This window comes from Manacus candei, unplaced genomic scaffold (genome assembly GCF_025592945.1).
Source record: "Manacus candei isolate 608988 ecotype Guabito, Panama unplaced genomic scaffold, ASM2559294v1 h1tg000023l, whole genome shotgun sequence".
In the NCBI taxonomy this organism is placed as follows: Eukaryota; Metazoa; Chordata; class Aves; order Passeriformes; family Pipridae; genus Manacus; species Manacus candei.
Window position 1 is genome coordinate 8,411,278 of NW_026138071.1, and position 26,553 is coordinate 8,437,830.

At 40.0% G+C, this 26,553-nt stretch overlaps 1 protein-coding gene across 4 annotated transcripts in view; it reads right to left on the reverse strand.

The window, feature by feature from the left end:
- RBMS1 (RNA binding motif single stranded interacting protein 1) overlaps positions 1–26,553 on the reverse strand; it is a 151,304-nt gene that overhangs the window by 79,277 nt on the left and 45,474 nt on the right. Inside the window, exon 1 of one of the 4 annotated variants that reach the window (XM_051787676.1) lies at positions 19,192–19,510. The exons of the other annotated variants lie outside the window; for them this stretch is intronic. Coding sequence (XP_051643636.1) covers positions 19,192–19,254 — 63 coding nt within the window. The 5' untranslated portion in view covers positions 19,255–19,510. Of the gene's footprint in view, positions 1–19,191; positions 19,511–26,553 lie in introns of those variants that run through there. 4 annotated transcript variants of the gene reach the window in all.

Below are 26,553 nucleotides of genomic sequence, written 5' to 3' on the forward strand. Positions count from 1 at the left end.
ATCTGTTGATATATGTTAATAGCAGAGTATAAAATCTTACAATGTCTTCCACAACAGGAAACATTCAAGATATTGTTGGTAGGGGAAATGCTTCACCTGAAACAGCAGTTAACATAGAAACTCCTGTGTCATGCAATAGTTAGGACTAGACCACAGACGGTCACATTAGAGCTGGCAAATCACACACAGCTCACAAGCACTTCAATGGCAGCTCCAAAGACAGTACTTACGGAATCAAAGTCAAAAATTATTCCATAACCTTTTTATGTCCCAGGTTGTGTGATGGGAGATGGACCACGCTGGGTCATATGCTAGCAGGAAGGTCCTACATAGCAGCATAGGCCATATTTTCAGTAGACTCCATGAAACCAGTTTCTTATAGTCTTGAAGGCAGCAGCCATGAGGCTTAAGGGGAAAAGTGGAGAACTGTAGCATTTGCATTTTCAGACAGATGACTATTTTAGTGCTCACAGCATTAAGAGGTTCATAGTGGTCGCTTCTTACTGTATACAGGATTCTGCTTTAGCATCTATTAAACAGAAAACTCCTACTCACTATCTCCATTTAAAAACTCTCCATATGTCAGCCCAAAACACATGAAAAATCAAAGATTATTCAGGCAATTATATTACTTAATGGAAGTTGTCAAATTCCCAGCATGTTAAAAAACTGTCCAGTCAAACTGCACCTGGCAGACACAGAATTCCCAAGAAGAGTTTTTCTTCTCTGTCAGCCATCAAATGTCTTGCAATTTTTCTTTTTTTAAAGGGTAAGAGGAAGACTCAGGGAATTTCACAGCAATCAGCCCAACTTCAATTCCCCGAAATATTCTGCAACAAACTATTGAACAATCATCTCATGAGAATCTAGAAACAGAGAAAAAATGACCAAAAAAAAGCAGACAGGATAGATCTGTCAGAAACAGATCACATAAAAAAGTCTAATTTTTTTTCACTGCCAGTGCAACCAGCTTAGCGAATAAGGTAGAAGTAGTAAATATCTAGAGATTATGACTGAGACTTCTGACATCATCCCACATGATATTTCCATCAGAAAAAAAGGAAATATTCCTAGACCATTTCTAAGGCACTCTGTAGCAGAAGTGTGGACTGGAGTGGAGCACAAGCTAATAAACTCATTAGATTCTCAGTGTGCCCTGACAGGGGAGGGAAGGAATAAGAGTGAAAGGCACACTGAAAGGCATTATTGATCCTTTTGCTTACTCCTTCTCTTCGGTCCTCAAATTCACCATGCTTCTGAACCTTTGTGTTTTTATCCCTTCTTAAGAAGTGAAGTTACCCTAAACCTGACTGAAGACCAGAAGGTGCACTAATATCTCAAAGTAAAAGATACTGCTCTGATTAGGATAACAGAAAGTTCCTATAATTTTTTTCTTTAGAAAAATAAAACTAAAAACAATTAGACATTTCCCATAATAAAAAAAAGTAAAGGAAAAATGGCACAATTTTTTTCTTATTCATGAAGCCTGGAAAAAAGAGTACTGAGATCTGAGAAAAATAATACATATTATCCTCTTACTGCATTTATAGTGTAATGGGAAGAAATGGGACTTAAATGTATGGAAAATGAGAGACATGGCTTCATCCTGCATACTTTTTGGCTCCTTTCTAGGAAAATACGAGACACCAGGTAACCATTTCTCTAAGTAAATCCCACAAGACTAAGCTTTGGCAGCAAGATGTTCCTGCATCACACAGGGCAGTTACTTCTGTTCAGAGGACAGACTCTTTCATGAGAAGAATGCTGATCTCCAGCTCTACTGTCATTTGTTCAACTTTTTTTTGTCATTACCTGTTGTGAACCTTTACCTCCAGTGCCGACATATGGTGCCACAGACAATATTCAGTGTGATTGAAAATTTCTGCTTTCAAGAACTTCTATTTGTGATGTTAAAATGCCTATTTTTTATGGGTGTAGGTAGTTACATTTTTAATTTCATAAAGTAGTAAATATGCCATCTTTTAACTATTAAGGATATCATCCATTGGTGGTTAGTCCAGCTAAATCTCTATACCTCATAAAGCTGCTGTTGATGAGTTTAAGTTAAAAACTAGCACACTACAGATACTTACCTTGGCTTATTCAGAGAAATGCTTGAATATCTGTATTAAGAAGACTGGTAGTACAGCACAAAAAAAAAAAAAAAGGTATGCTTGGCTAATCTTTAGTTCTTTAAAATAATAGAGTAGGAAATGTTTCCTTTGAAAAGTTAAAAACTCTACACAGAAGTTTCTAAAGTATTATTTACTCTTATTTCATATTGCATTAGATCTTAGATTTCTGATATAGTCTTGCAAGTATTGTCTCTTACTTAAAAAGTGTCACAGGCTTCATGATGCACACAGGAGAATTCTGCAGGTTTTTATTTCAGCTTTATTATTTTTTTTATTTCCTTTTTATTATATTCCAAACTCTTGGCTTTTTCCCCAAAAACTACAATGTCATTATTCTGCTCATCTGGCTATTCCTATCCACCCTCACTCCATAGACAGCAATTATAGGACAGAAACAGCACCACATTGAAGATGCATGTCAAAAGAAGCATCTGTTTTTCTGGCAAACTCCACGCTGTTGGTGGCATTGGAATTATTGCTATACTGTTTGTCACAGGGTTAGACCACAGATGGCTCTTTTGGCTGACATGGGATCTGCTATGTCATTTTATGTTTATATTCAAGTTAAATAAATTGAAGAACTTGTGCCCGACCATGCATGAAGGAGTCAATTCCTATCAAAATCCCTTTGTCTATGACTGCTGATTCCTTACGGGCAGCATACTGCACCCAGTGTAGCAGCAGCATTGTTACTGGGAACCCCTCTTTCTATTTTAAAGAAGAGAATGTACACCCTTTTTGGCAAGGCCATTTTTCTGTTACACCAGTATTTAATAGGTAGCCCAGCCTATTCCTGCTTTCCTGCCACATTCTGTGACAACACTAAGAGAACAGTTCAGGCAGCTGGCTCTGGCCCTTTCTTCTACATTCCTCAATCTTATTCTCTCTCTGACAGACCACACCCTCTTCACTACCGCCAGCATCTCCAGTTTGGGAAAGGCGGCATGTCAGAAAAATAAAAGTGTAGAAAAAGCCAGTTTTGTAAGACTTCATCATCAAGACTGAAGCTAGAAGACCCCATGAACAAGCTTCTTTGATCTGCACAGTTTATGCTTCACAGTAGAGATCACTTTAGATATTTTATCCCTCCTACTCAGTTTGCAAATGTTTTACCTTTTCTAAGTGTCTAATGCAATTCTGTGTCTCCAGGCCTAACTAATGTAGAGGTATCAGCAAACAAGAAGACACTGTAGATATACTGCCCAAGTGCACCACAAAGGTAATTGCAATTCTGATATCAAGAAGGTCCAATTCTGTTGCTCAACAGTTTGTTATGTGCCTGTGTCAAGTTGCAGTTGAATCAATTTCAGTGAGAACAGTTCCATCTTACATCACTTTCCATGGGAATGAATGACTCCTCCACGAGCTGAACAACAGAAAAGCATACTCCGAACATCACTGTCCTTCCTAGTCAATCCACTGTAATTATTTCCATAGTCCTTCATATTATTTGCCATAGAAGTGAGGTCAATGTGATCTGTGCTGGGCCGAAAATTCCACTCATCTTTTTGCTACTCACTTCAGAAATTTCAAGAAGTGCCCTTGAAAAAAAAGTTTTTAATATTCTGCAGTATGATAAAATGCCGAAGATACAACTCATTACAATCAACACATTGAAAGAGGACATATACAACATTACTGGTAAAGGGTTAAAGCAAGTCTCAGGTTAGAACTAGGAAAGCACATACCTAATTCAAGAAACACTAACAGTGTTAAATACAACTTCAGAATTTCATACCCCACTGCCTTCTACACACTACAGTCACAAAATAGGGAGCACAAGATACTTGTATGATTATTTCAGCAAAGGTTGAAATGTCTATCAAATAAATTTCAACTAAGAGTTCGTGCTAAATTTGCCATGGTATTTTGACATTCGAGGAATCCACAGTTCAGACAATGTTGCTGCAAGTTGTGTGTGTATTCATTATATACATATAAACACAGATTTTTATATATGCATATATACGTACATACACACACACACATATATGGTCTGACACTGATCTTGTATTTCTCTATGGCAGGGTGACCATACCTCCATAAATGTGATTCTCCTCCATAGCAAAAACACCAAACTGAACAGAAGCAGCCAGTTTTAGAACAAGAGCAAGATCAGTAGAAAGTTTTAAAACCATCAGACTCCTTATGTAAGGAGGTGTCAGTTTTCTGCACTTGCACATATCAGCCTAGTTCCACTCTCACCCAGTGGTGCTGTATTCATTTAGACAAGCTGAAACATCTGTCCACAAGTTTTATACATTTCAACATTGTATAGAATTGACAGACCAGGAGACAAAAGTGTATAATGTTGGCAAAACTTTTCAACATAGGGCTTTTCTACAGAGTATCAGGGAGCAAACTCTGCTTGGTTTGCATGCTGCAACATGTATACCAACTTTCTTTGGATTTTAACGAGACTGTGGGTAGCATGTATAACACTGCAAATGACATTCCCAAAGTCTTCTAAATTACTCTCAAGACTCTACATGGCTTCCTGGAATAAAACTTAGAAGCTGAAATCTCATTAGGAAAGAACTGGAGTTGAACTGCATTGCTTTTAAGACGTTTGCCTCCCACATCTTTTCCCATTCAGGAGCGGAGTGTAGCAAACCCCATGCCAACCTTGGTACAGGCGCCTGGCTGCACCGCTCGCAGTGAGGGTGTGACGCAGCAGGACTTACCAATGATTTTCATTAATTCAACTTCAAATTTCAGTGCAGTTACATGCATTGAGGACAGACAGGAAGGCGATGAATACTGCAATGCTTTAAGTTTGCCTTATACCCAGTAAAAGTGATTTAAGGCAAGAACTGAGAAAAAGCTGTGTAAAGGCAGACCTGACTCTAGCACCAATGACAACTGTTACTTTCACCATTTCTCACAGATGATCTTGCACCATTAGACAGCCATACTTAAAGCCCACCATATCCAACATTTTTGGCCAAACGTTTACTACAGCATATTCAGCATAGCTGACATTAAAGGTCCACTTTCTACAGATGTATGATGTTCACACACAGGATACCCTATGCTCTTCAGGAAAAAAGGAGTAGTCCGTCATGCCCAGAACAATTTGCACAACTTTCTCCTATATAGCACACAGACATTTACCCATGCACAGGCACCACAGCACAAATTACAATTAGTTTAGCATGACAAAAGCAGCTGTGTTTAACTCCTGGGAAAAAAGGAAACAAGCTCATCCACAGCCAATGAACGGTTCAGACAGATATCAAACACCACTTATCTCGTGGCTGCCATTACTACAGAAAATGCTGCTAAGATGGTACAGACAACTCCAGATGCCCCCAGTTGATCAGGAAATACTAGCAGCAGAGAGTGTAGCTTGATGAGCAGCAAGAAATATTCATAGTTTCTCTCATTTGTTATCATCTTGCCCCTTTGCTCTTGAAAGTGTCTTTGTGCAAGTATACGCACATAAAGCAGTTTTATCTATATTACTTTAGATCTGTGTAACCCATCTATTCAAATCTTGAATTAACCTACAGGCTGTTTGAACACTGAGAACTAAGACAGTGTCACACACTTTTTATTTTTTTCTTCCACAAGCCTTTATGACCTGCTATGTTGAAACCATGTGATACCAAGAGTAGTAGGAAAATGTTGATATTTGGACAGTTTTCTCTGGAAAAGACAAGAAAATAATAATTTTTGTTTCTAGATATCTCCAAAATCCTAACCTGCAATTGTAGCTTGGTTTAGCTGCCTAGAAGTTAGAGAGAAGCATTTTCCTCTCACATTTCCTGTCAGTACATCTTTGGCATCTCACAGTACTGAGTGATTATGTCCTCCGACACCTTTTTCTCTCCTCAAGTAGACAATTTTTATGCACAAGAATAAAAAAGGAACATTACTTTATTTCTTTAAGGAGAGTTTCAGATGTTACAGTAATACACCAGTCCTTTGTTTCATTACCAGAAGGCTTAATGGAGCAATCATTTTTTCAGCATCATTTCGGAAAACTGGGACTAGGATACTCCAGAACACAATTCTTAGTGTAGTACAAATACTATTTAATCCCATTCAGCTTGGATCAAGTAGGCTTGTTAGCATTTGCTCAGCATCAGTCTCAACAGATCCAGGCTATTTCTAGCAAAACCATTCTATTGTTTAATGAAAGCCACTTTGGGCAGCACGTCTACATCCATGGCTTAGAGAGCTTGACTTTAGGTCTGTTTAAAGCACAAAGTTCCTGAACACCAATTGAAGACAATCTGTGGGTGAACTCTTGAATTTTAAGCCATAACAAATGGGAACATAATACATTTAAATTAACAGTAGTAGTAGTAAGAGAATCTAACCAATTAGTAAATCTAATTATCTTTATGCAAAATTATCAAAAATGTAAATTTTCCTAAGTACAAAGGATTAAGGGTGTACAGAAGAGAAGGAGTTGTGTCATACATTAAGGCAATTCACTACAATACTGCGAACACAACAAATCTGGGGACTTGATAAAACACAGCAAGGAGTTTGCTAAAATCAGCATAGCAAAATGCAGCACATGAGCCTACTTTTATAAATAGTAGTCTGCTTCTCCTTACAAATAAGGAAACTGGTATTCCTTCAGTAGGATGAAATTCTTGAAGTGTCAAAGGTAGGCAAGATTAAAACCAAAGATTCATCCATAAAAATGAGAGCAAGATTTCCAAAGGCAGATAACTTTAGATGGAGCTCCCCAGTAGACATCTAGCTGCACGTTTGGAATGATTTGCTTGCACTGACCTTTGATGGCCTCAACATAGCATCAGGTCAACTAAGAACAGCACAAAAAACTGAAATCTTTCCAACATTACTGATAGCGTGTTTTTACATGGCAAGTCAACTCCTGATAGAAGTTGTGACATAGAAACAGCATTTTCTGAGAGATCAAGGAGGTACAGATAGTGAAAAGGGTGGTATAAGGAAGTCAAAAAGCTTTAGTACTGGTGGTTAGATCTGCTGGTCTGATAAACTAGCTTTGGTGCAATACCAAATAAAGAACAAAGATGATTTTGCTGGTCTTGCTGGCAGCTCTGCTTTCAAGCCAACCTTTACCACAATTTGTCTGAGAAGAACAAAGTGTGATGGAGGCAACTGCAGACCCACAAACCAAGATGGCAATTCAAGGAATAACTTGAGCAGACATTACTGCCAAAACGCAGCAGCCTTGACCCCACAGCTGGTCTTTCTCCCTCCTGGTGTCTCCCCCTTGCTAATGAAAAGAACAAAGAGAAAAAAAAAAAAAGAAAAAGGAAGTTCAGACTGCTTCTTTTACCAATGGTGCTGACTCACGAAAGTGGTAACAAAACACTATTAGGCTGTCAAACAACCAGGAATTAAACCAACATTGGTTTTTCATACACAAAATAAAGCAACTGTAGCAAACACACGTGGTACCTCTGTCTGTAAACGAGCCTTACAAGTAAGGCAATGAACAGCATGCACAAACCTGTCTCCTCTAAGTCAGTAAAATCCTGACATCATATGCAGCAATGCTGCTCTGGCCTTAGGGTCAGATTTTCCTTATAACCTTATCTGAAACAAACCCAAGTCAGTCTTTTCTCATTCTTTAAAGGATGATGTTTTGGTAGACACTTATCACTTATTAGATCCAATACTTTCTGACTGCTGAAAACATCCTATTTTCTCTTTACAATTTATGATCTTGTCCAAAATCCTTGTGCATGCAATTAGAAAAATCCCCCATGTTAAGACTTTTATTTATCATTTCCTGTTCTTTTTGATAGCTGTAATTTATATTTGAATCGTTCAAGCAGAAGAGCTGTTCTAACTCACTTCCTTAGCCCTCATCAATTTTCCTCACATATTGCCTTCTAATTTGAAACTTCACTCTTGGTTTGACCCAAGAGATAAACTTTTTTTTGTGAACTGCTGTTTTAACTCATGCAGCTACTTTTAAACTCTAACAGATCCTGAATTCTGAGAAAAGTGGTTTTAAGTGGTTAAGAATATCATTCAGATGTCTGAATCTCAAGCCACACAACTTATTCTAAAACTAAAATGTTGGAGACTTCAGAGTGCATGATAATGAACGACTCCTTTTACATCCAAAAACTTAGTTCTGAAGTTCAGCTACAAAGACTTAGCAGTTGCATGCTGAGCAAATGCAGGATGCCATTCCTTGATGCATCCAAATAGCTGCTGGGGTAAATGTCTGACTCCACAATGAATCACTGTCAATTCTGAAATGAAAAAATACAAGAATTAAGTAACACCTAGGAAAGTTTCCAGATGTACTGCTAATACAACATTTTAAATATATTCAAAATTAACTGCCAAGAAGAACTGGCCCTGGCAGCACAGATAATAGTTCAGCTCAGGCGTATAAGTGGTTATAGCTAAAATCAGAGGTGACACAAGTAGTGCTTACAGCTACAGTCACCAATGTATTTAGCAGCCCTTGTGGTCAGCAGGCCACGCATCAGCACAGCTGGCACATACAACTGCAGCACCTGTGTGAGACAGCCTCCACCTCTGGACAGTCAAGTCACTTTAACCATGTCTGGTGCTATGTATGGCCAGAGATGACAAACACTGTGTCAAACACTAGCCAGGAATAAACCAGTTCATTTGGGCACAGAGCTCAGCTCATCCACAACTTTATTAGTCATGTTCTTGTTCTTAGTACGAGAATTCAGCTGAGGAATCATACCTCTGAACACATCAGAAAGTTATAGATAAAGGAAAATACTTTTAATAAGTACACTTGGAATTGATAATTAACTTTAAAGCACTGAAGTGAAAGAGAATCTGCCCAGATAATTGCTAACATTTTAAGATGAATTAATCACTTTGCCTCTTCTTACTGCACAAACACAGCGCTAAGCAACTGCTTTCAGGTTTGTCCTATACAGTGGACAATTTCAAGAAAACACATTTTTAATAAGAATATTCATCTGTGCTTTTCTTAGAAGAAATTCTACCTTTGAAGCTTATCAATCTGTCCAAGTTGGATGTTTAACACTAATAATCTTGTCAACCATCGTTAGTTTGCTACAACAGCCACAATAAAATGAAGTTGAAAGACCATGTATTGCATTTCCTTAAAACAAAAAATAAACCAAATATTTTAATTTTGAAGTTATGGAATTTCAAAGTTAAAATGGGACAACAGAACACTAGAATAAGACTTCCCAGTGGAACAAAAAAAAAAAAAAAAAAAAAAGGAAAAAAACCCAAACCCTAAGGAAGTTAATTTCATAGGAAAGATAAGGCCATAAAACCACTAAGGCTATCTTGATTAAAATTCTGCAAATTCTAAGCCATTGAACTTCAGGGAGTTATTCCTGTTTTCAGTAATATTTTCATGGTTGACTCTGCCTTTTTGCACAACAAACATCTGCTTAGAAATGCTAACAGGAAAACAACATCTACTCCTTTCTAAAACTAGAGTTCTAGATAGTTTTACCAGTCCAGTTTCTTGCCAAAATGAACTCTGCCATTGTTGACAATCTGGAAATATCAATAACAGTATTCACATGAACATTCCTATAGATTGCAAAGAAACTACTTACACAGTAAGTGACAGGCAGAATTAGAACACGGAGTTTATCATTCTGAATAATTTGCTCTACCCTGAGCTTCAGAGGACAGACTTAAACACATACATCTATATATGTATGTGTACATGTGTGTATATTTTTTTTCAAGATATTTAGTTCTAATTGATGTAGTATCTGAACCATTTGCAGATGTTAGTACATTTCTGTACAAAATCTATGAGAGGTAGGAAACTACTATCAACAAGTACTTTTGACAAGAGTCAAATGTTAACAGTTTACCTCAGATTATCCAAAATATTGGTGATAGGACAATTTGAACTTCAGGTCACCATCTTAATCCCTATGAATAAACTTTATAGGTGTGGCTGACCTGGGACTTTTATTATCACCCAGGACAATGACTCAACATAGAACTTATTTCAGGGAATGAAGAAGGTGGAGATGGATTCAGTCATTTTGAAAGACAGTTGACTGAGAAATGTCACACCAAAATAAGGTCTTTTGATAGAAACATAAAACACCCAGATGGGCTAGATGTTTCTTTCCATCATCTTATATATTGGAATACAAAACCATATATAAATAATAGTAAACCAACAATAATTAAGTCGCAACAGAAACGTTAAACCAGCAAGTACGAAATGGTCAGGACCTTCAGAGCAGGGAATTCCCAACAACTTATCAGAATACATAAAGAATGGTTACATGAAGTCAGAGTGTCTTTTCTAATGACTAAGCCAGTCTTTAGCCCTTAGTGACTTCCGAGACCACAACACTCCACACCTGACAGTTCTATGTTTGCTGGCAATCTGACAAAGTCTGGTTCCAAAGTTAACACGATTTTGTCACTACAGCAATTAAAATATTGACATAATGCTGAAACAATGACTTCCTTAACTATTGCCATCTTGCATTAGCCTCAAAAGGATTGCAGAATATTGTAACGGGGAATGGAGGCAGCTCTTAGGGCACTTCAAACAACCAAAAAGCCCCTGCATTCTTCTACTGGTGTTGCAGTGTGCAACACCAAGTTTAACTAGCACCTGTAACCACCTGAAATCCTATACAGTGAATTACATCTTGGTATTCTTCATCACTACAGTTACTGAAGCCTTCAAACATACTCTATAGTTCCTCAGTACTATAGGATTCTTCTGGTTTTCTCATTTCAAAAATTGTCCCTAATTCTGGAATATTTACCCATATACATGTGTATTGGAAGCGTTATTATTCATATTTTTGTTTAAGCTAAACACTGTAGAAATACTTTCTCTAAACCCCAGTTTTGATAAGTATTTCTCAGAAATAGCATTCAGAGATATGGAATGCTGAACAAAAGCCAAAAAATATCCCTGTTTCAAAGGTTAGTAGCCTAACTCAAATGTTTTTTCCGAATTATACAGAGTACTTTCAAATAAGCACAAGTACTATCATAATTAGGATCAGGCAAGCCAAATAGATTGGGTGGAATAATATTAAAGTAATTTAAATACTATTTGATTCTGTTGAATATAAGTTTAAGCCCAACCCCTATTCAACTTGGGGAAATTCAGAAGTCATGGGGGAAATTCAGAAGTCTTCTGGTTCTCTGTCTCAATAAGCACTTATTTATGTCAGCAGTCTCACCCCATGCAGTGGCACCACTGGGTATGTAAATATGCACTGGCATAAGCAAGAGTCTTAAAATTCAGACCCATATTTTCAGAACTCTTCTTGAACTCTGGTAGACAGACCACTAAACACTTCAAAGGATCTTGTCCTGCTGGTGGTTGCTTTCATACTGGACAGAAATCCTTGGAACTGTGTGCCTGGCTCTGCAAAAGCCCAGGTTTATCCAGCGTGGGTGTTGCTTTCCCGGGTTGGCAGGAGGCACGTTCCTGGCCATGCCATGTGTTCATAGATGTGTGGCACACCCACTCTGTCTGTCCACTCCCACAGCACAGCTGCAGTGGGCCAAGTTAACACAAAGTTGTACTGTATGTTATTTCTACATTACATACTTCAAAGAGTTTCATGTTGTAATAGGTTATTTAAAACCTTAGCTAAATGATTAGCTAAGCTAAGCCAGAACAACACACACATGCCTGTAGCAATGCAAACAGTTCCAAATGGGTCACCATGGCCGTGCTCAAAGGTGGGCACACAGGCGACACACAGCTGCCAGTCATCTGCAGAGGCTGGAGTGACAGGGTCTCCTCCAATCCCATAGTAGCCCACCGAAAAATCTATTGCACCTCTGTTTAAAGCATTATTAGCAAATTATACATATAGGTAGAAAAGAAAGAAAAACACCACAAGACTTGAAATTCATTCATCATTTCATAGCATGAAATCTCCTCTGCAACACACCAACCAGCTCTTTAATGCTTAGCTGAAGAGAACTCCAAAGCCTGGGCAGGCAGCATTGTACGTGGCAAGGCCCAAGAGACATCATTACTTCCAAAGCAGGTAAAAACAACCTGTGGTCTGGTGAAAGAACACTGAGTGAAAGAGGCATCACCTACTTAAAAAAATAAAACGAAACCTCTACCCCTTATCTTTGAGTGGGTTGAGTATGAAAGGAAATATAGAGCCTTAAATCAGAGTCTCTTCTCTGAACATGACTCGAGGCAACAGCATTGGACAATAACCAGAGTCCCCCTGGGAAGACTGGAGGTCATGCACCACAGGGCTGCACACAAGGTAAAGGAAACCTTCAGGTCTTGTACCACTATTTTGTTTGGGTTTTTTCCATTCCTTTGTTCTAAGAATAACATAGTCTTGTTTGTAGATTTGTAAACAAGGATCTGCATTTGATTTCACCCCTACCTGCCTGGTGTTTTGAGTGATTTCAGATTGTTGCAGTGGCACAACCTGATAAAGTTTCTGTGGGTCAGGTAAATCTTAAAACAGGATTGTGAATCACCTCAAAGGAGTCAAACATCTATGAACACTGCTTTGGATTGTCAAAGATAACTGGATACTCCTCCATTAAGTTGCAGCAGCCTTCCTGGGAGCTGGTAACACCATAGGCATGAAAAGTGGCCTGCAGTGACTAACAATGCTGAGAAAACCTCCCTGTAGCTCATCCAAACTCACCCCTGAACCCTGAGATTTCACTCGAGCACACTAAAAATGGAAGTGCCACACACATACCTCGAATATCCCAAAGGACTGAATTCTAACATTGTTATGCTGTAGTACCCAAATGACAGAATATATGAGTTGCAGTTAACCTAAGGAGTCATGTTTCCACTTTCTTGAAGCAAAGCACCATATGGTAGAGGAGACTCAGATATAAATGAACAGAAAACAATAGATGGTAAGGAAAGAAATAAATTCCTTTCTCATCTAAGCAGAGGAACAGAAAAAAATGAACCAGAATAGAGTGTGAAAGTGCCACTGTCAAAAAAATCAATGATGAAATTAAAAGTTACGTATATTTAGCTGCTGTAAAGAAGTACGTAATTTCACAAGCAGGCAAGGCTTAAGATAGACTAAGATTGATATTCACCTTGCCCTGGTGTTTCTGCTGTTCTTCATCCAAGGAAAATGAAGCCCAAATGAGGCTCCCCAGAACAACATGCTATTTGTTTCCACTGAACCTCACAAAGTTCTATCAACTGAATAAGTAAATTCTAAACACCCCTCTCTGTCACATTATTTTTCTAAAGTAGAATACTTTAAAAAAATAAGACACACAGCAGTGATTTCCTAAACAATTATAGGTAAGCGAACAACACAGTTTTTATGAGGACACATGAACAAAAAGGTATTATTATATATTATACTATTATATATTTGTACATATCTGTAATAATCAGCTTTTATTTTGCAATCGACCATGAAGCTGATATATCTTTATACTATACCACAAATTCCAAAAAAGACATTTTTGAAGCATTGCAACTGTATTTCTGTTTTGAAGAGCTTATAAAACTTCAAAATATTTGCCAGGTATTTTTTAAGCCAGTGCATCTAAGCGCACAGGTTAGGTCTTCAAATTGGTATAAAGTTGTATTGTTAAATATCAATTTATACAAACAGTAATAAAAGTTACTAAATTTAAACTGCTAGAAATAAACTAACTCAAAAGACATGAACCTAGTTCACCTTGAATCTGTTTAAAGCAATCCCTCACCAGCATTCAATTACTTCAACTGCAGTTTAAAACTACTTTGTGTGTCAATACACAGCTGCAGCTACACTGCCTTAACTGCAGTCTCTTGAGGAAAACAGAGCTAAAGCTGTGCTAATCACAGTAACCAGCCCTTATAGCACATTTTTTTTATTGTGTGTACGTTTCCAAGTTGCTAGGTTAGCAGGCTTGTGCTTATCTAATTCCCCTCTACGTTTCTCCTCTATTTCTAACTCATCCCTTCCCTTTCCTGTTGCATCAGGAAGCTGCAAATACAGTGACTTCTGCAGGGTTGTTATAATTACCACAGTACACCACAATTCTGAAACATACGCAAAATAACTCATGATTACTTCAACAAGGTTTGAGAACTTTTAAATGTGCTTCTGTTGGCTTTAGAAAATTTCTGACCAACATACTTCATCCAGGATCAAAACATCTCTACGCGCTCTTCCTTAGTACTACAGATTTATAAGCCTTCACACTCTCCAGCAAGGAAGATGTTTTTAAAACAGTTGGATGTTGAATAAGAGAAAAGCATTCATAAGAAGCTGGAAACAGATCCATGAGGGAAAGCCAGTAAAAAAGGTTCCTATTCTCCACTGACTTCTTTTGTTAGTCACCATCTCGTGCAACAAGCAAAGGTCAATTTTAACCACGACTTTAAAAAAAGGGGGGGAACAGACCGAAACAGTTATAATGTCAAATGATCATTATTTTTATTTACTTGGTTGCAGCACTGTGCGGATGTTTTAGGAGCCATCTCAAGCTCTCAGGAAAGGATTTCCCCCTCCCTTCCTTCCTTCCCCTCTCCTCCCTGCCAGCAGTCCTAGTTTAAAGGATCTAACCCTTCAGAAATGTGTTAACTCAAGCAATTTTTTTTAACAGTTGGAAGTTTCAGGGGAAAAAAATGAACCCAAAACAAAACAGCAGATGTTCAAGACACAGACTTCTATCTTCCCTTCCATATGAATTTTAATGGCAAAGACACATACTTTGAACAATAACACTTACAAAGCGATAAAAATATATTGTTCACCCTGTTAGAAATACTAAGCAAAACCTTCAAATTGCTAAAGATAAGACAATCATATCACTTTTCATAATCTATAACATCATGCCTGACAAGATAAGGTGCTTCCTTTTATTTCTTTCATTCACATTTTGTTACAAGTATAGAAACCCACTGACTGAGTAGTTTTGCTCCCTTGAGAATAAAGCAGAATTTCACAAACAATCTTATAGATGCACTTAAAAAATTAAAATAGCTGGTACTTTTAGTACCAGTTGTGAAACCCAGGTAGACCCTTTAACATTGTATACAATGTAAAGGAAAATAAAGTCTGTCACAGCAAGCCAGTGATACAAAATTACAATAGTTCTGAAACAAAGAAACAAAAATACACTAATCCTATTTATTTGTGTAACCAAAGATACCATTCAATCTTAGGCTTCTCAGCTCTCCCTCCTACCCCCAACACCACCTATACACACAGGAGGTGTCACGTCAAATCGTTCTGGGCAAACACTGCTCCATGGAGCTGCATGTTTTGAGTTATGACCATGCCCGGCTCTTGTAAGTTTAATGAGGCTCTTCCCACACACACAGACACCACACACAGTGTCAACGGAGAAATAATAAAGTAGAATTACAGGTGTAGCTTCTTGATAGGTTAAACCTATAGATAGAGTGAAAGGCTAATCTACATTTTTAGCCTGAGAGTGGTAAAAGTTTTCTTCATTTAACCATCATTAGAAGCCACCTTAACCTTCAACTTTTAATAAAACCCAACCTGCGACATGACACTTGATGTTAACAGAGCTGCACAAAAAGACTGATCAAAACCTTTGTCTGTCTCTCCTTACACAGGCCAAACATCAAATCAGTGTTAAATTCCTCACGTGCAGCTACGCCCAGTTAATCTTCTGGAAAGCAGCAAACTATGTAAATCTCCTTATCCTGGTGAGATAAACATTACGGTCATCAAAATGTAACAAGAACCACTGTTACTGGGCAAAGCTGTTAAAAGGCACAGACACTGGGCTGAGCACCCGGGCTGTGGTGGCAGGACCCCATACTTGCCTCCATCCCAGGCCTCCAGAGCTGCTTCTGGCTTCCTCTCCAAGAAACCTGAGAGCAGAGAAACCTTTCTGCACTAAGCGATTTAAAAGCCCTAATCAAATAGCTGCAGTAGCTCTGTAGATTCAAGGAGCAGATGGCAGGAGAAAGCCTAATTTTCCATTTATGATAATTTTACAGAGTAGAGAAATATTTACTCCAGAGGAGCACCTCCTGATTTACATGAGAATAATAAAAGAGGGAGGAGGGACAGAGAATCATCTTGTTCTCAACAAACCAAGGGCTAAAAAAAGCCTGTATTAAGTAGGATATTGTATGTCATTTTGTTTCCTTCACATTACGGATGCAGACGTGCATTCTTTGCATAGCTCAAGTAACCTTGTTAGTAAAAATATTACCTTACACCCACCTTTTTCAGACAGGATGTATAGCCATGAGTGTTGTGATAGGTTATTACTGCAGATACTGTGTGGCTTTTATTTTTTAACTAGGCCTGCATCTGCATTTCAAGTCAATTCTCAGATGAGCTGCCACTCATTTACGCAGTGTCTAACTTTTAAGCCTGTTAGGAATATTTTTAACATGCCTGTCTGCCTGTAGCACAGGAAATCCTTCTGAAAACACAACTTCAGAGACCATATTTTAGTACTCTTACGAGTACTCTAAAAGAGGGAAGATGACTAGGCACCATCCAATCAAATCTGACCTGAAACTGAGAATGTCAACTGGCTCCTACATGCCTGAGTTACAACAGTGTAGACATAGCAGGTAACAAGTGTAATACTATAAGCACAGATTTGTTTATAAAACAAAACATACTTATTTGGAAAAATAAAAAGAGTATGGGTAAAACTCTGGACCTACTGTAGCTATATGGTATTTTGTCAATATTTTAAATTAAGGTAGAAATCCACATTACATTACATTGTCTTTAAAATAAATCAAGATAGTGTCACCTTGCATTTTATCAATTAATCACTCATCTTTTCACCAAAATCTTCTATAGGCTCTTAAAAATTAAACAGAACAGTGCTAAATATGAAATGTTCTTATATTATTCTGATATCATATATATATATTACAATACCAATAGAGACATACAAGCAACTCAAAAGACTTTAAATTCACTTTTAAGTTAAAATTGTTTCGGCTTCATATACTGCATGCTGTTAGCATAAGAAATCCAGTTGACAACTTTTCCTACACTAACAGTACCTAGTGTCTCAGGCTAAAGCACAACTACAACGCAATTGTCTCAATATGGGTTACACAGAGAACGCAGACACTTAATTTGAACTTTTCTAACTATCAAGAGTTGAAAAATTTGGCTTGCAACACTCTTCAGCACTGTTTGACATCAGCTCACCCCTGCAGGTGAAGTCTGAGTGAAAGGGAGATCAAAAAGCCAATCTTTAAATGACATTAGTCTACATGAATGAAGTTAATAGGAGTTTTCCATGTACTTAGCTGGAAAAAGGCACAGACCCTGGCTCCTTATGTAGGAAGTGTTTGAGCAGAGAATAGCTACACACTAACAAAAGAAACCTTTGGTACCCAGGGTCTTAAGCCCACATAATACCCCTGCATTCATTTCTTTCTCTGCCTATTGGGAAAAAAGGGTCTGTTTGTTTTCCTGATTCAGTCGGCCCTTTTAGCTCTTTGAATCTAAGGAGTGCACTGTGAAAAGAAGAGCATCTTATCAGCCTGCTCCAGACCAGCATGCAAACTCACATCCGCACACAAAACACAGCCCTGCCAGCACGAGGCCTGGCCCCACTGCCCTCCACTCCTGCCAACACCCTGCCCAGTGCCCAATACACTGCACAGCCACTTAAGGGGCCTTCATCAATTAATGGTCCTTGCAGGGAGAGCACAAAATAGCATCTGAAAAATTAGCTTCATTTATAAAGTTTGCAGGAGCACCAGACAAGATCATCAGCATGGGCGTATCTAGGACATTTATTAACAACAAACCAAAACCAGCACACACAATAATCATGTTTTGTTATGTATGGACTTGAACACTTCGAGTACAAGATACAAAGATAACTCCATGCACTGCTGGTCAGCATCTGCAGAGCACTGCTGAGATAACACACCAGTGATTCTTATTGAAAAGCTATTTCTGTAAAATAACGGGGAGTAGAAAGGAAACGACAATTTTTGTTTAAGCTTCAAGAAAATATGAGAGTCTAACTTTCACTGCCACACAGATCATGTGCCGTCCCAACAACACACCAAGAATTCAAAATTTCCAAGCCCATTTCCTCATTATTTATATGAAACCCTTCACCGTGCGCAGCAGTGATATCTGATTTGCTATTTCTGCCCTTAATGTATCCCAACCCCAAACAAAATTGGGCAAACTTCCCCAGTATTGCTGACTGAATCTGTCAAATTACTTGTTTTAACTACTAAGAGCAGCAGACACGGAAGGATTTTTCCTCACCTGGAAAGAAGCCTGCCATAGTATTTTTGGTATGCTTTGTCAAGCTGAGAGCTTGTCAGTGACCTCTACTCCATTTACCCTCTGGCACACACATACAGCACCGCTTTCCCACTAACTTAAAAAGTAAGATTTTTTTGATTTTTTTTAATCAAAGAGTCAATGAAAAAATAACACGCTAAGCAGGAAATAATGTAACATTAATACCAACACTGCGTGTGTGTGTGTCTGTGTAAAAAGCGCAGCCAAAGACAAACGGCCCAGCAAGGTTGTAACCCAACTATTTCAAATATTTTATTTCCAGCGACTAAACAAACAAACAAAGAAATACCTCTTTCAGTACTGCTCCATAGATGCGAGTGCTCCGAGCTTTATCAGAGCGATCCCTCTGCCCATAAAATGTCACAGGGTCCCCCGGGTGCCCTACCCGGGGGGAGCAGAGGTGCGCCCGAGGAGCGGCGGCGGTGGTTTTCTGGAGGGTTGTTTGAAAGAAAGAACGCGCCCAGACCCCTTCACTCATTTCACGCCGAGCGAAAAACAACCAGCCTAAAGTTTCGCTGTTGCGACACCGGGTCCTTTCTAACCTGTTGCCGAGCCCAGCGGGGCCGCGGCCGCCCCGCACGCCCCGCGTCGCCCGCTAAGGTGACCCGGCGGCGGCCGCCCGGGCACTCGGCAAGGTCACGGCGCGGCTTGTGAGAGGGGGTGAAAAAAAATATATAAGAAGGAGAAAAGAGTTGCTTTTTGTAAATCGAGAAGCGAAAAGGTTGAGAGCTGCAACTCGCGCCAGTCGCCACCCCTCTCCCCACTCCTCCCCCAGCACCTCGGGGCTGCGGGGGGAACGCGGAGGTGGGGGAGCTACAAACCCAGGCACACGCCTCCCTTACCTGCTTCCGATACGGGGTCCGGCTGCCGCCCGCCGCGCTGCTGTTGCTGCTGGGGAAGATCATCGCCCCGCCTGATCCCCCGCTCCCCCTCGGGATGGGGAGCAACTTTGGCGGCCGCCGGGCTGCGGCGCGGCGGGGCTGCAGGGCGCTCTCCGCCTCCGTGCCTTCTCCGCCGGCTGCGGCTCCTCGCTCCCCGCGCTCGGCCCGCGCCCCGCCCGGCCCCGCTCCGCGCCGACCCTACCCCCCGGCAGCCGCCCCGCCTGCCATCCACGGGCCCCGCTGACCGCCGCCGGCTGCCCCAGCCCAGCCCAGCCCTGCCCAGCCCGGCCCGGCCCGGCTCGGCCCCGTCGGCCCCACCTCCCGCCGGCCTCAACCACCGCCCCGAACGCGGGAGGGAGCGCGCGGGTGCCCGCCGGGGCCGCCGTGGGTGCGCGCAGCGGGCGCGGTGCCCGCGCCCCGCCCCGTCCTCCGCGGGGCGGGGGTACGCGGAGCGGGGCGCGGCGCCAGGGGAGGCGCGGAGCGAGGCGGAGGGCGCGCCCCCCTCCCCAAACCCCCCCGTGCCGCGCAATGGTCGCGCCTGAGCGGAGCGCGGGGGGGCGGCGGGCCCGCGTGCCGCGCATTCCGCCGCGGGGCGCGCCCGGCGGGGTCCCGACCCCCGAGGTGCCGCGGGACGCCCCGCAGAGCCCCGGCTGGTGCGGGGAGAGCCGGGTGTTGTGTACCCCCCGAACCGCGGGCCTGACGGCTCCGAGGGCGATAAATACTGCAGGCTTTAACTCTCAAGTTTTTCTTGACTAGGGATGGGGAGGGGGAAGGAACATCCGGTCACAGCCCTCTCCAGTGCCTCAAGGCAGCATTTGGGAAGCGGGAGGAAATTCTTCGTTTCTTCTCAAAATTTGGGCCTAGGAAACGTTACAGTTCTTAGGCAGCGAGACTGGGACACAGAGAGAAGGAGTTTCCAACTTCACTCACTAGTACTCTGCACTGTTTAGATTACTACATTTACACTGCCTAGTGATGTTGGTGATCTAATTTCCAAGAAAGTCCAGAGCTACAGCTCTGTCAGGCCACTGACTCTCTGATCATTGACACTGCAGAAGACCTTCTATCACAAACATGCATCATTAGGCACCTTTTGGTTTCTCTTCCTCTTTCTGATACTACTGTGGCCCCGACTGCGCACACTGCAACATGACCAGGGGAAACAGCTGCGAAGAAACAGAAAATTGCCAGGTAGTTCATTACTGAAAGGCTGAACAACATCTGACAACACTAGTACTTACAAAAGCCACAATCTTCAGTTATTCACTTCCCTAGAAATAATCTCTAAGTATTTTGGTATCCTAATATATTGCCACCACAAATCAGAGCCCATCTGAGTACAGCTGACAGTAAGAAAGCATCGCCACTTGGCAGAACTACATTCTGCATAACTTTCCTTTTTTTCCCGCTTTCAAGTCCTAAAATGGATCTCATTCAGTTTGGCCTTGATTTGATAATACAAGTTGAAGGGTTGCTAGTACTGGATGAAAAGCACTGAAGGGACGTGGGGATCACTGGCACTTGAAAATGTTTGATGGAATAAGTTTGTACCAGCAGACTTTATGTCAGATCAGGTACCGTCTGTCTGTACTACCCTAACTTCATGCTGCGTCATGGAACATTTGTATTCCCACTGCTGGCATAAAGCTACCACATGGACTTAATGCTAAGATAAATTCACACTCCCTGGTCTGGTTAAGGCTTCATGCCTGCTTTACAACAACATCAGTTGGCATCACTGCTCAAAAAGCAACAGTTCAGCAACCGATTCTGGGTGAAACCTTTTTTTTTCTCTGATCAGGTTAATTTTCTTCCACATCATTTCCTTTTCTGGTTCAGTATGTGGCTGTGCTGCTGCTTGTGCCAGTGTAATGGAGGAGGTAGCATGTAAGCAAAAATAGGCAGGGGCGAGAGGACGGATATGAGTGCTTGTTTTGGGAGCAATATCAGATTATATTTGCTTAATATGTTCATGTACCTGCAGCTTAATTTGACAGAAATGAAGCTGTATGCTCATGCCTTCCCAAGATGTACCACACACAGTAGGCAATCTGTGCTCTGGTCTTATTACAGCCCCTTGGTCACAGATGTCATAGTCAGACTCAGTGCTGAAGCGCCGTCTTAAAGCAGTACAAACTGTAACGGTGACAGGCTACTTCCCCTGCTAAAATCTCTATTCCTAAACAAAAAATAAGAACAATATTGTTCTGGGCAGTGTTGTAGTCACCCCAAAGGGGAGACAAAGCTTACATCTGCTCCAGCTACGGGAGGGCTTTGTTAGCTGGAGATGCGTACAGTGACCACACCTTCCCCTCACGGGAAAAGCTTTTCAAAACCCATCCATCATCCCTTGCTTCCTTCCCTCTCCTCTTCCTGCCCCATCCCCCAGGGAAGAGGCTGGAGGGATGTAAACACTATATACTCAATTGGGCCTATTCTCAGTCACTGTCATACCAGGGAAGGCTCTCAAGAATATTCCAAAGCAGTATCTGAAATGCTGCTGTCTTGCCCTCTCTGCTGTCACATGTCCCACGGCTTTCCATGAATTGGTCGTGGATTTCCTTCTCTTAGATTCAGTATGTGGCACATTTCTCTTGGTTACCAGTACTTTCTTTCCTAACATATTAGGAAAACACACATCAACAAATATAATCATGTAAACATCTACTAGATCACAATCAAACGGTATCTGAATATTTATTTTTGTTAAAGAAAGAATCATTACAGAATTTTCTGTGAAGAAAACTTGATGTCCTTTCCTAAGTGTTAATATGCCTATCAACATTTTCTGTTCTTCCTAAGAGGCTTGAGTAATCTGTCTCCATTTTTGTCTCAAACAGGGAAATAGCTGCCTTCCAATAGCTATGATGAAGTTATCAAGAATATAGAGCCAGACTCCTTACAGCAATGTGTCTGGAGAGAAGGGGACAGCAGACCTAAACTGAAACAAGAGCATTTCTGACTGGACATCAGGACAGCCAGACATTGCTCTGAGAGGCTGTACACTCTCTATCCTTGAACATTTTCCAGACCAGGCCGCACACAGATAGCCCTAAGCAACCCTACTTGATCTTTTTGCTGATGCTGCTTTGGGCTGGAGGTTAGACTAGAGAGTCCCTTCCGATCTGAACCTATGCTCATACGAGAAAGTTGCTTTATTCTTATTCCAGAATATAGGGAAAATGATTTCTGTGTACAACCCTGTATTTGAGATTAAGGTGATAAAGCTCGAGATAATTCCCGGGACTTTTCAGTACTTGTGCAGTGATGTATCAGTTCAAGTACTGATAACAATTCCCCTACATATTTTCTGGGATGCAAAAAGCATGTCTTGTTTGCAAAGAACAGTCTCAGTCTTACTCACTTAGCAATCCCAAAACTGAGACACCTATTTAAATCAATTTTCAAGGACTTTGTTATTACCTGTGTACAACAGGTGTGAATAGACTTGCAGGTAGCCAGGCATCTTGCTGTTTGCAATTATAAATGAGCAATTCATTTTGATCCTAAGGGAAAAAGGTGACCACGGGGTCTAAGAGTGCCTCTATAAATCATTCAGAGCTTCTTTAAATTACCCAGAGTTGCTTGTTCAGGAAAAAAAAGGAAAACTTGTGAGCAGCTCTGTGCATTTTTGAACTACAATGTTGCAATTACATATTCTGTTTAGTTAGTTTCTTTTGGTTTTTTTAATGTACAGTTCAGAAATTTAGGTTTGCAGAGAGATTAGCTAAATACAAAAAGAAAGAATTTGTCTGAAAACCTGGGGACAACTGAAAGTACTCAAGAATCTTTCCAGTAATGTTTATCAATCTTAACAAATAGTAGACTGGCAAAATGAAGCATTATTTTAAAAACAGTTCTACACATTTAAGCTGCAACTTTACCATTTCTGTTCTAAATCAAATTCATGGCTTCTCTTACTTATCTCAAAATTCAAACAAAGTAGCTATTTCCCCTTAGGGCATTCAGTGCCTCTGTAGGACAGATGGTCCCTCAGCACTGGATCTGCTTTAAAAGGGAAACTTAGAGTTTATTGCAAATCCCTGTGAGTCCAGACTGAATCTTCTGAATTTCCTTACAACTCTGCTCTCCTGTCCACTTCAGGGCCTTCTGAAGACCCACTAGTAGAAAAGTGGCTGTGGGCACCTCATTTACCCACCTTGAGGAGACCTAGAAAACCCGCGGGCTTCCACCACAGTGCTCACTTCCTTGAGCATCCATCCTCTCATCACACCCAGTCACATGGAGGAAGATAGAAACCAGAGTAGGCAGGAAGCTGAGCCACAACTATTCAAAAATACTTTTAAATACCCTATGCAAGCCAAAGAAACTGCGTGCAGGGTTGAACTTTGGGAGATACTAAGCGTTTCCTGTAAAATGTTAACAAAGGAGTATGGGAGGCTGAGCATCATACAGAAGCAGACTTTTAATTTTAAGCTTAAATTCATTGATTCTGAAAGCATGAAAGCATTTCTAACAGCCAAAGGAAAAGAGTAAACTGTATTACATGGGAAGCTCCTTTAGAGATAAGTAATCTCATAATTAATGGTTTTTATTATTATTTAAGTATTCCCAGTACACAGGCAATGAAAAAAAAATCTGTATCTTTCTAAGTCAGGATGAGGAGGAAAGGTGGGTAGAAATGGGACATAGTAATGCTGTGAACATGCCAAACACTTTCTACATAAAATCCTCTGTAAATTTTCTTTTTTATTAGAAAAACAAAAGTACTAAGAAAGAATGATTTCTGCAGAAGTATATGATCTGCTAAGAGTGAGGTATTGCATACACAATGAGAAGCTCTTGTTTAAGAATGCAGTCTTCAAAATAATTGCATGAATATATTCAACAATAAGAAATGACTCTCCATGATGATCACAACCAAAAGGGGAAGACAAATAATCTTTTCCAGCTGTACCATTTTAAACACTGGTACTGAAGTATCAAATTACTTAAACTCTACATTAGAATATTAAAAAAACCCAAAAAACAAAAACACCATGTTATCACTCATTATAAAATACCTGTGCACAATCACTGTAACATTTTATTTGAACTCATCAGCTCATTCTCTCTGGGAATCCTCCAACCTGTCTCTGATTTTCCCATCACCTCTACTGCAGTATTTTTCCTTTAAATACAACGGCTCTCTTTGAAAAAAAGAGCAGCTCTCTGCTCCCTGCAGTGCTCACAGAATGCCTCTGCTGCGGCCACTGGGGCTGCGCCTCCAATGACACGCTTTGACTCCTCCCATTCATTTTAGCTTTGCAGTTCATTCCTTCCATGCTTCCTTAAATGTTCTTGGAAAGACACTTAATATAAATTGCACAATTATAAGTAATTATTGCCATTCCTTCACTGATGAGTAGTGTTAAGAATATGAACATAGAGAGCAACACAATCTCTTGTTAATGCCATGACAGCATTTTATATTATGGAATGCATTATTTATTATTTGAAAGCCACAACAAGATACTTTCTTATAGAAGCATTTTCACTGCGTAACAAATGCCCTTCCTAAACATACCTTGTATATTCTGGGAAGCACAAGTATGAAACATATTTACTGTAAAGGATTACTATGTAACAGAAATTTAAGGAGGTTGCTCATAATCAGTAATAAAAACACAGGACAAAATCCAATCCTCATTTGTGGAATGGACTGAAATGACTCCTCAAGATCTCAATTCTGCCATTAGCTTGATAATGTTGCCAGACACTTTTTTGAAACTATAAAGCAGTCAAAGTGTGTAAACAGTTGCCAAATTTACTGCAGAATAAAATAATAAAGTCTGTCCAAAATGACAAAGCATATTGCTTTTTCTGCTTTGTTATTAACTATGTAGGAAGTAGTTCAACATTATATTAAACCATATTTATTTTTTAAGTGAGACTACGAAGAGGAGCTCACTCTTTTGACATGCTTTCTTGACTGTGTATTTTTACATTTTGTGCAGAATAAGTTTATGGAACAATAGAAGAAGAAAGCAAAAATATTTGCAAGGTATTTTCTAGGAAACAATTATTCTATGCAGATATTTTATTTTTATATTTTTTACATATTTACATTTTAATACAAATAATAACAGGTAAAGTAAAATCTGGAAATACAAAAACATTTTTTCTAAAACTTCAGTTACTGGATTTCTAAAGTAGGGTTATATCTGCTGATTTTTAAACAGAAAAGAGGTTCTTTCTAGCCACAATATTGAAATATTGAAAAAATGTTCAATTTTAATGTGCTGGGTTTTCTTGGATGAAATTATTCATCACGTGAATCAGGCTTGAATGGTTACTATTTTATAAGAATTTTAGAAATAAGAAAAAAAGAAATTAAAAGACTCCTACAATTAAAATACATTTAAAGATTGAGAACAGTTAACGATAATGAAAAAATAAATCACCGCACAATAGTTAGAGTGGAAGGTCTGACCAAAAATCAGCCAGACATAAATCTTGTTCTTTTGCATGTTGTTTTCTTGGTATCCAAGCCCGTGAAAGCTTCAGATTTTTCAGTGCTCTGCTGTTATAGAAAAAAACCCCACACTCTTATCTGGTCTTTACACGTCTATAAAATGGAACATATACTTTGAAGCCTTGACTGAAATATGCACTATTTGCATTATTAGCAAATTTTGTACTAATGCCATGAGGAGCAGGCTGGAATCACAACATATACTAAATCAAAAATGTCTCTTGATGGAAAAAGAGGAAGACAGAAAATCACTTATGATATGCTACATCAAAAAAGATGGAGTTATTGTCACTAGTGTTAAATCAGGCTTGCACACTCAAACCATAGGCTTGAAGAATACTTGAGGAAAAGCCAAAGCAGGTACTGCTCTGCAAACCTCTGCTGCAGACAGCAGTCACACTGGCAGAAGCGACAAGCCAAGACTAGCAATTGTGTACAGTAGGTGTATACATGTGGGTATCTTGGAACAAATCCACAAAACACCACTCTTTCCAAACAATGTTGTTGTCCTAAGATGACTCTTCTTGGTTTTTTTCCCTTTCCCTGGAATGAAGTCTTGTCATGTTTGTTTGGCAAATACTAGTAGTCAAGTGAAGAACTGACAGCTCTACCCACTGACATGCACTGTGCAAATTTTTCTTGTCCTCACACACTTCCCTGTCAATTAACCTCATTTCTGACCTCCAAATGTCTTTACACTGTTCCAGCTCCCCCGAGTACACGGACAACACTGTACCAGCTCTCTGGGGTCCATTTACATCATCTCAGTTGGAGTGTGAGAAACTAATTTCCATATAGATTTCAAAAGGGCATATAAATTTTATCTGTTTCAAAATTACAGTCTTTAC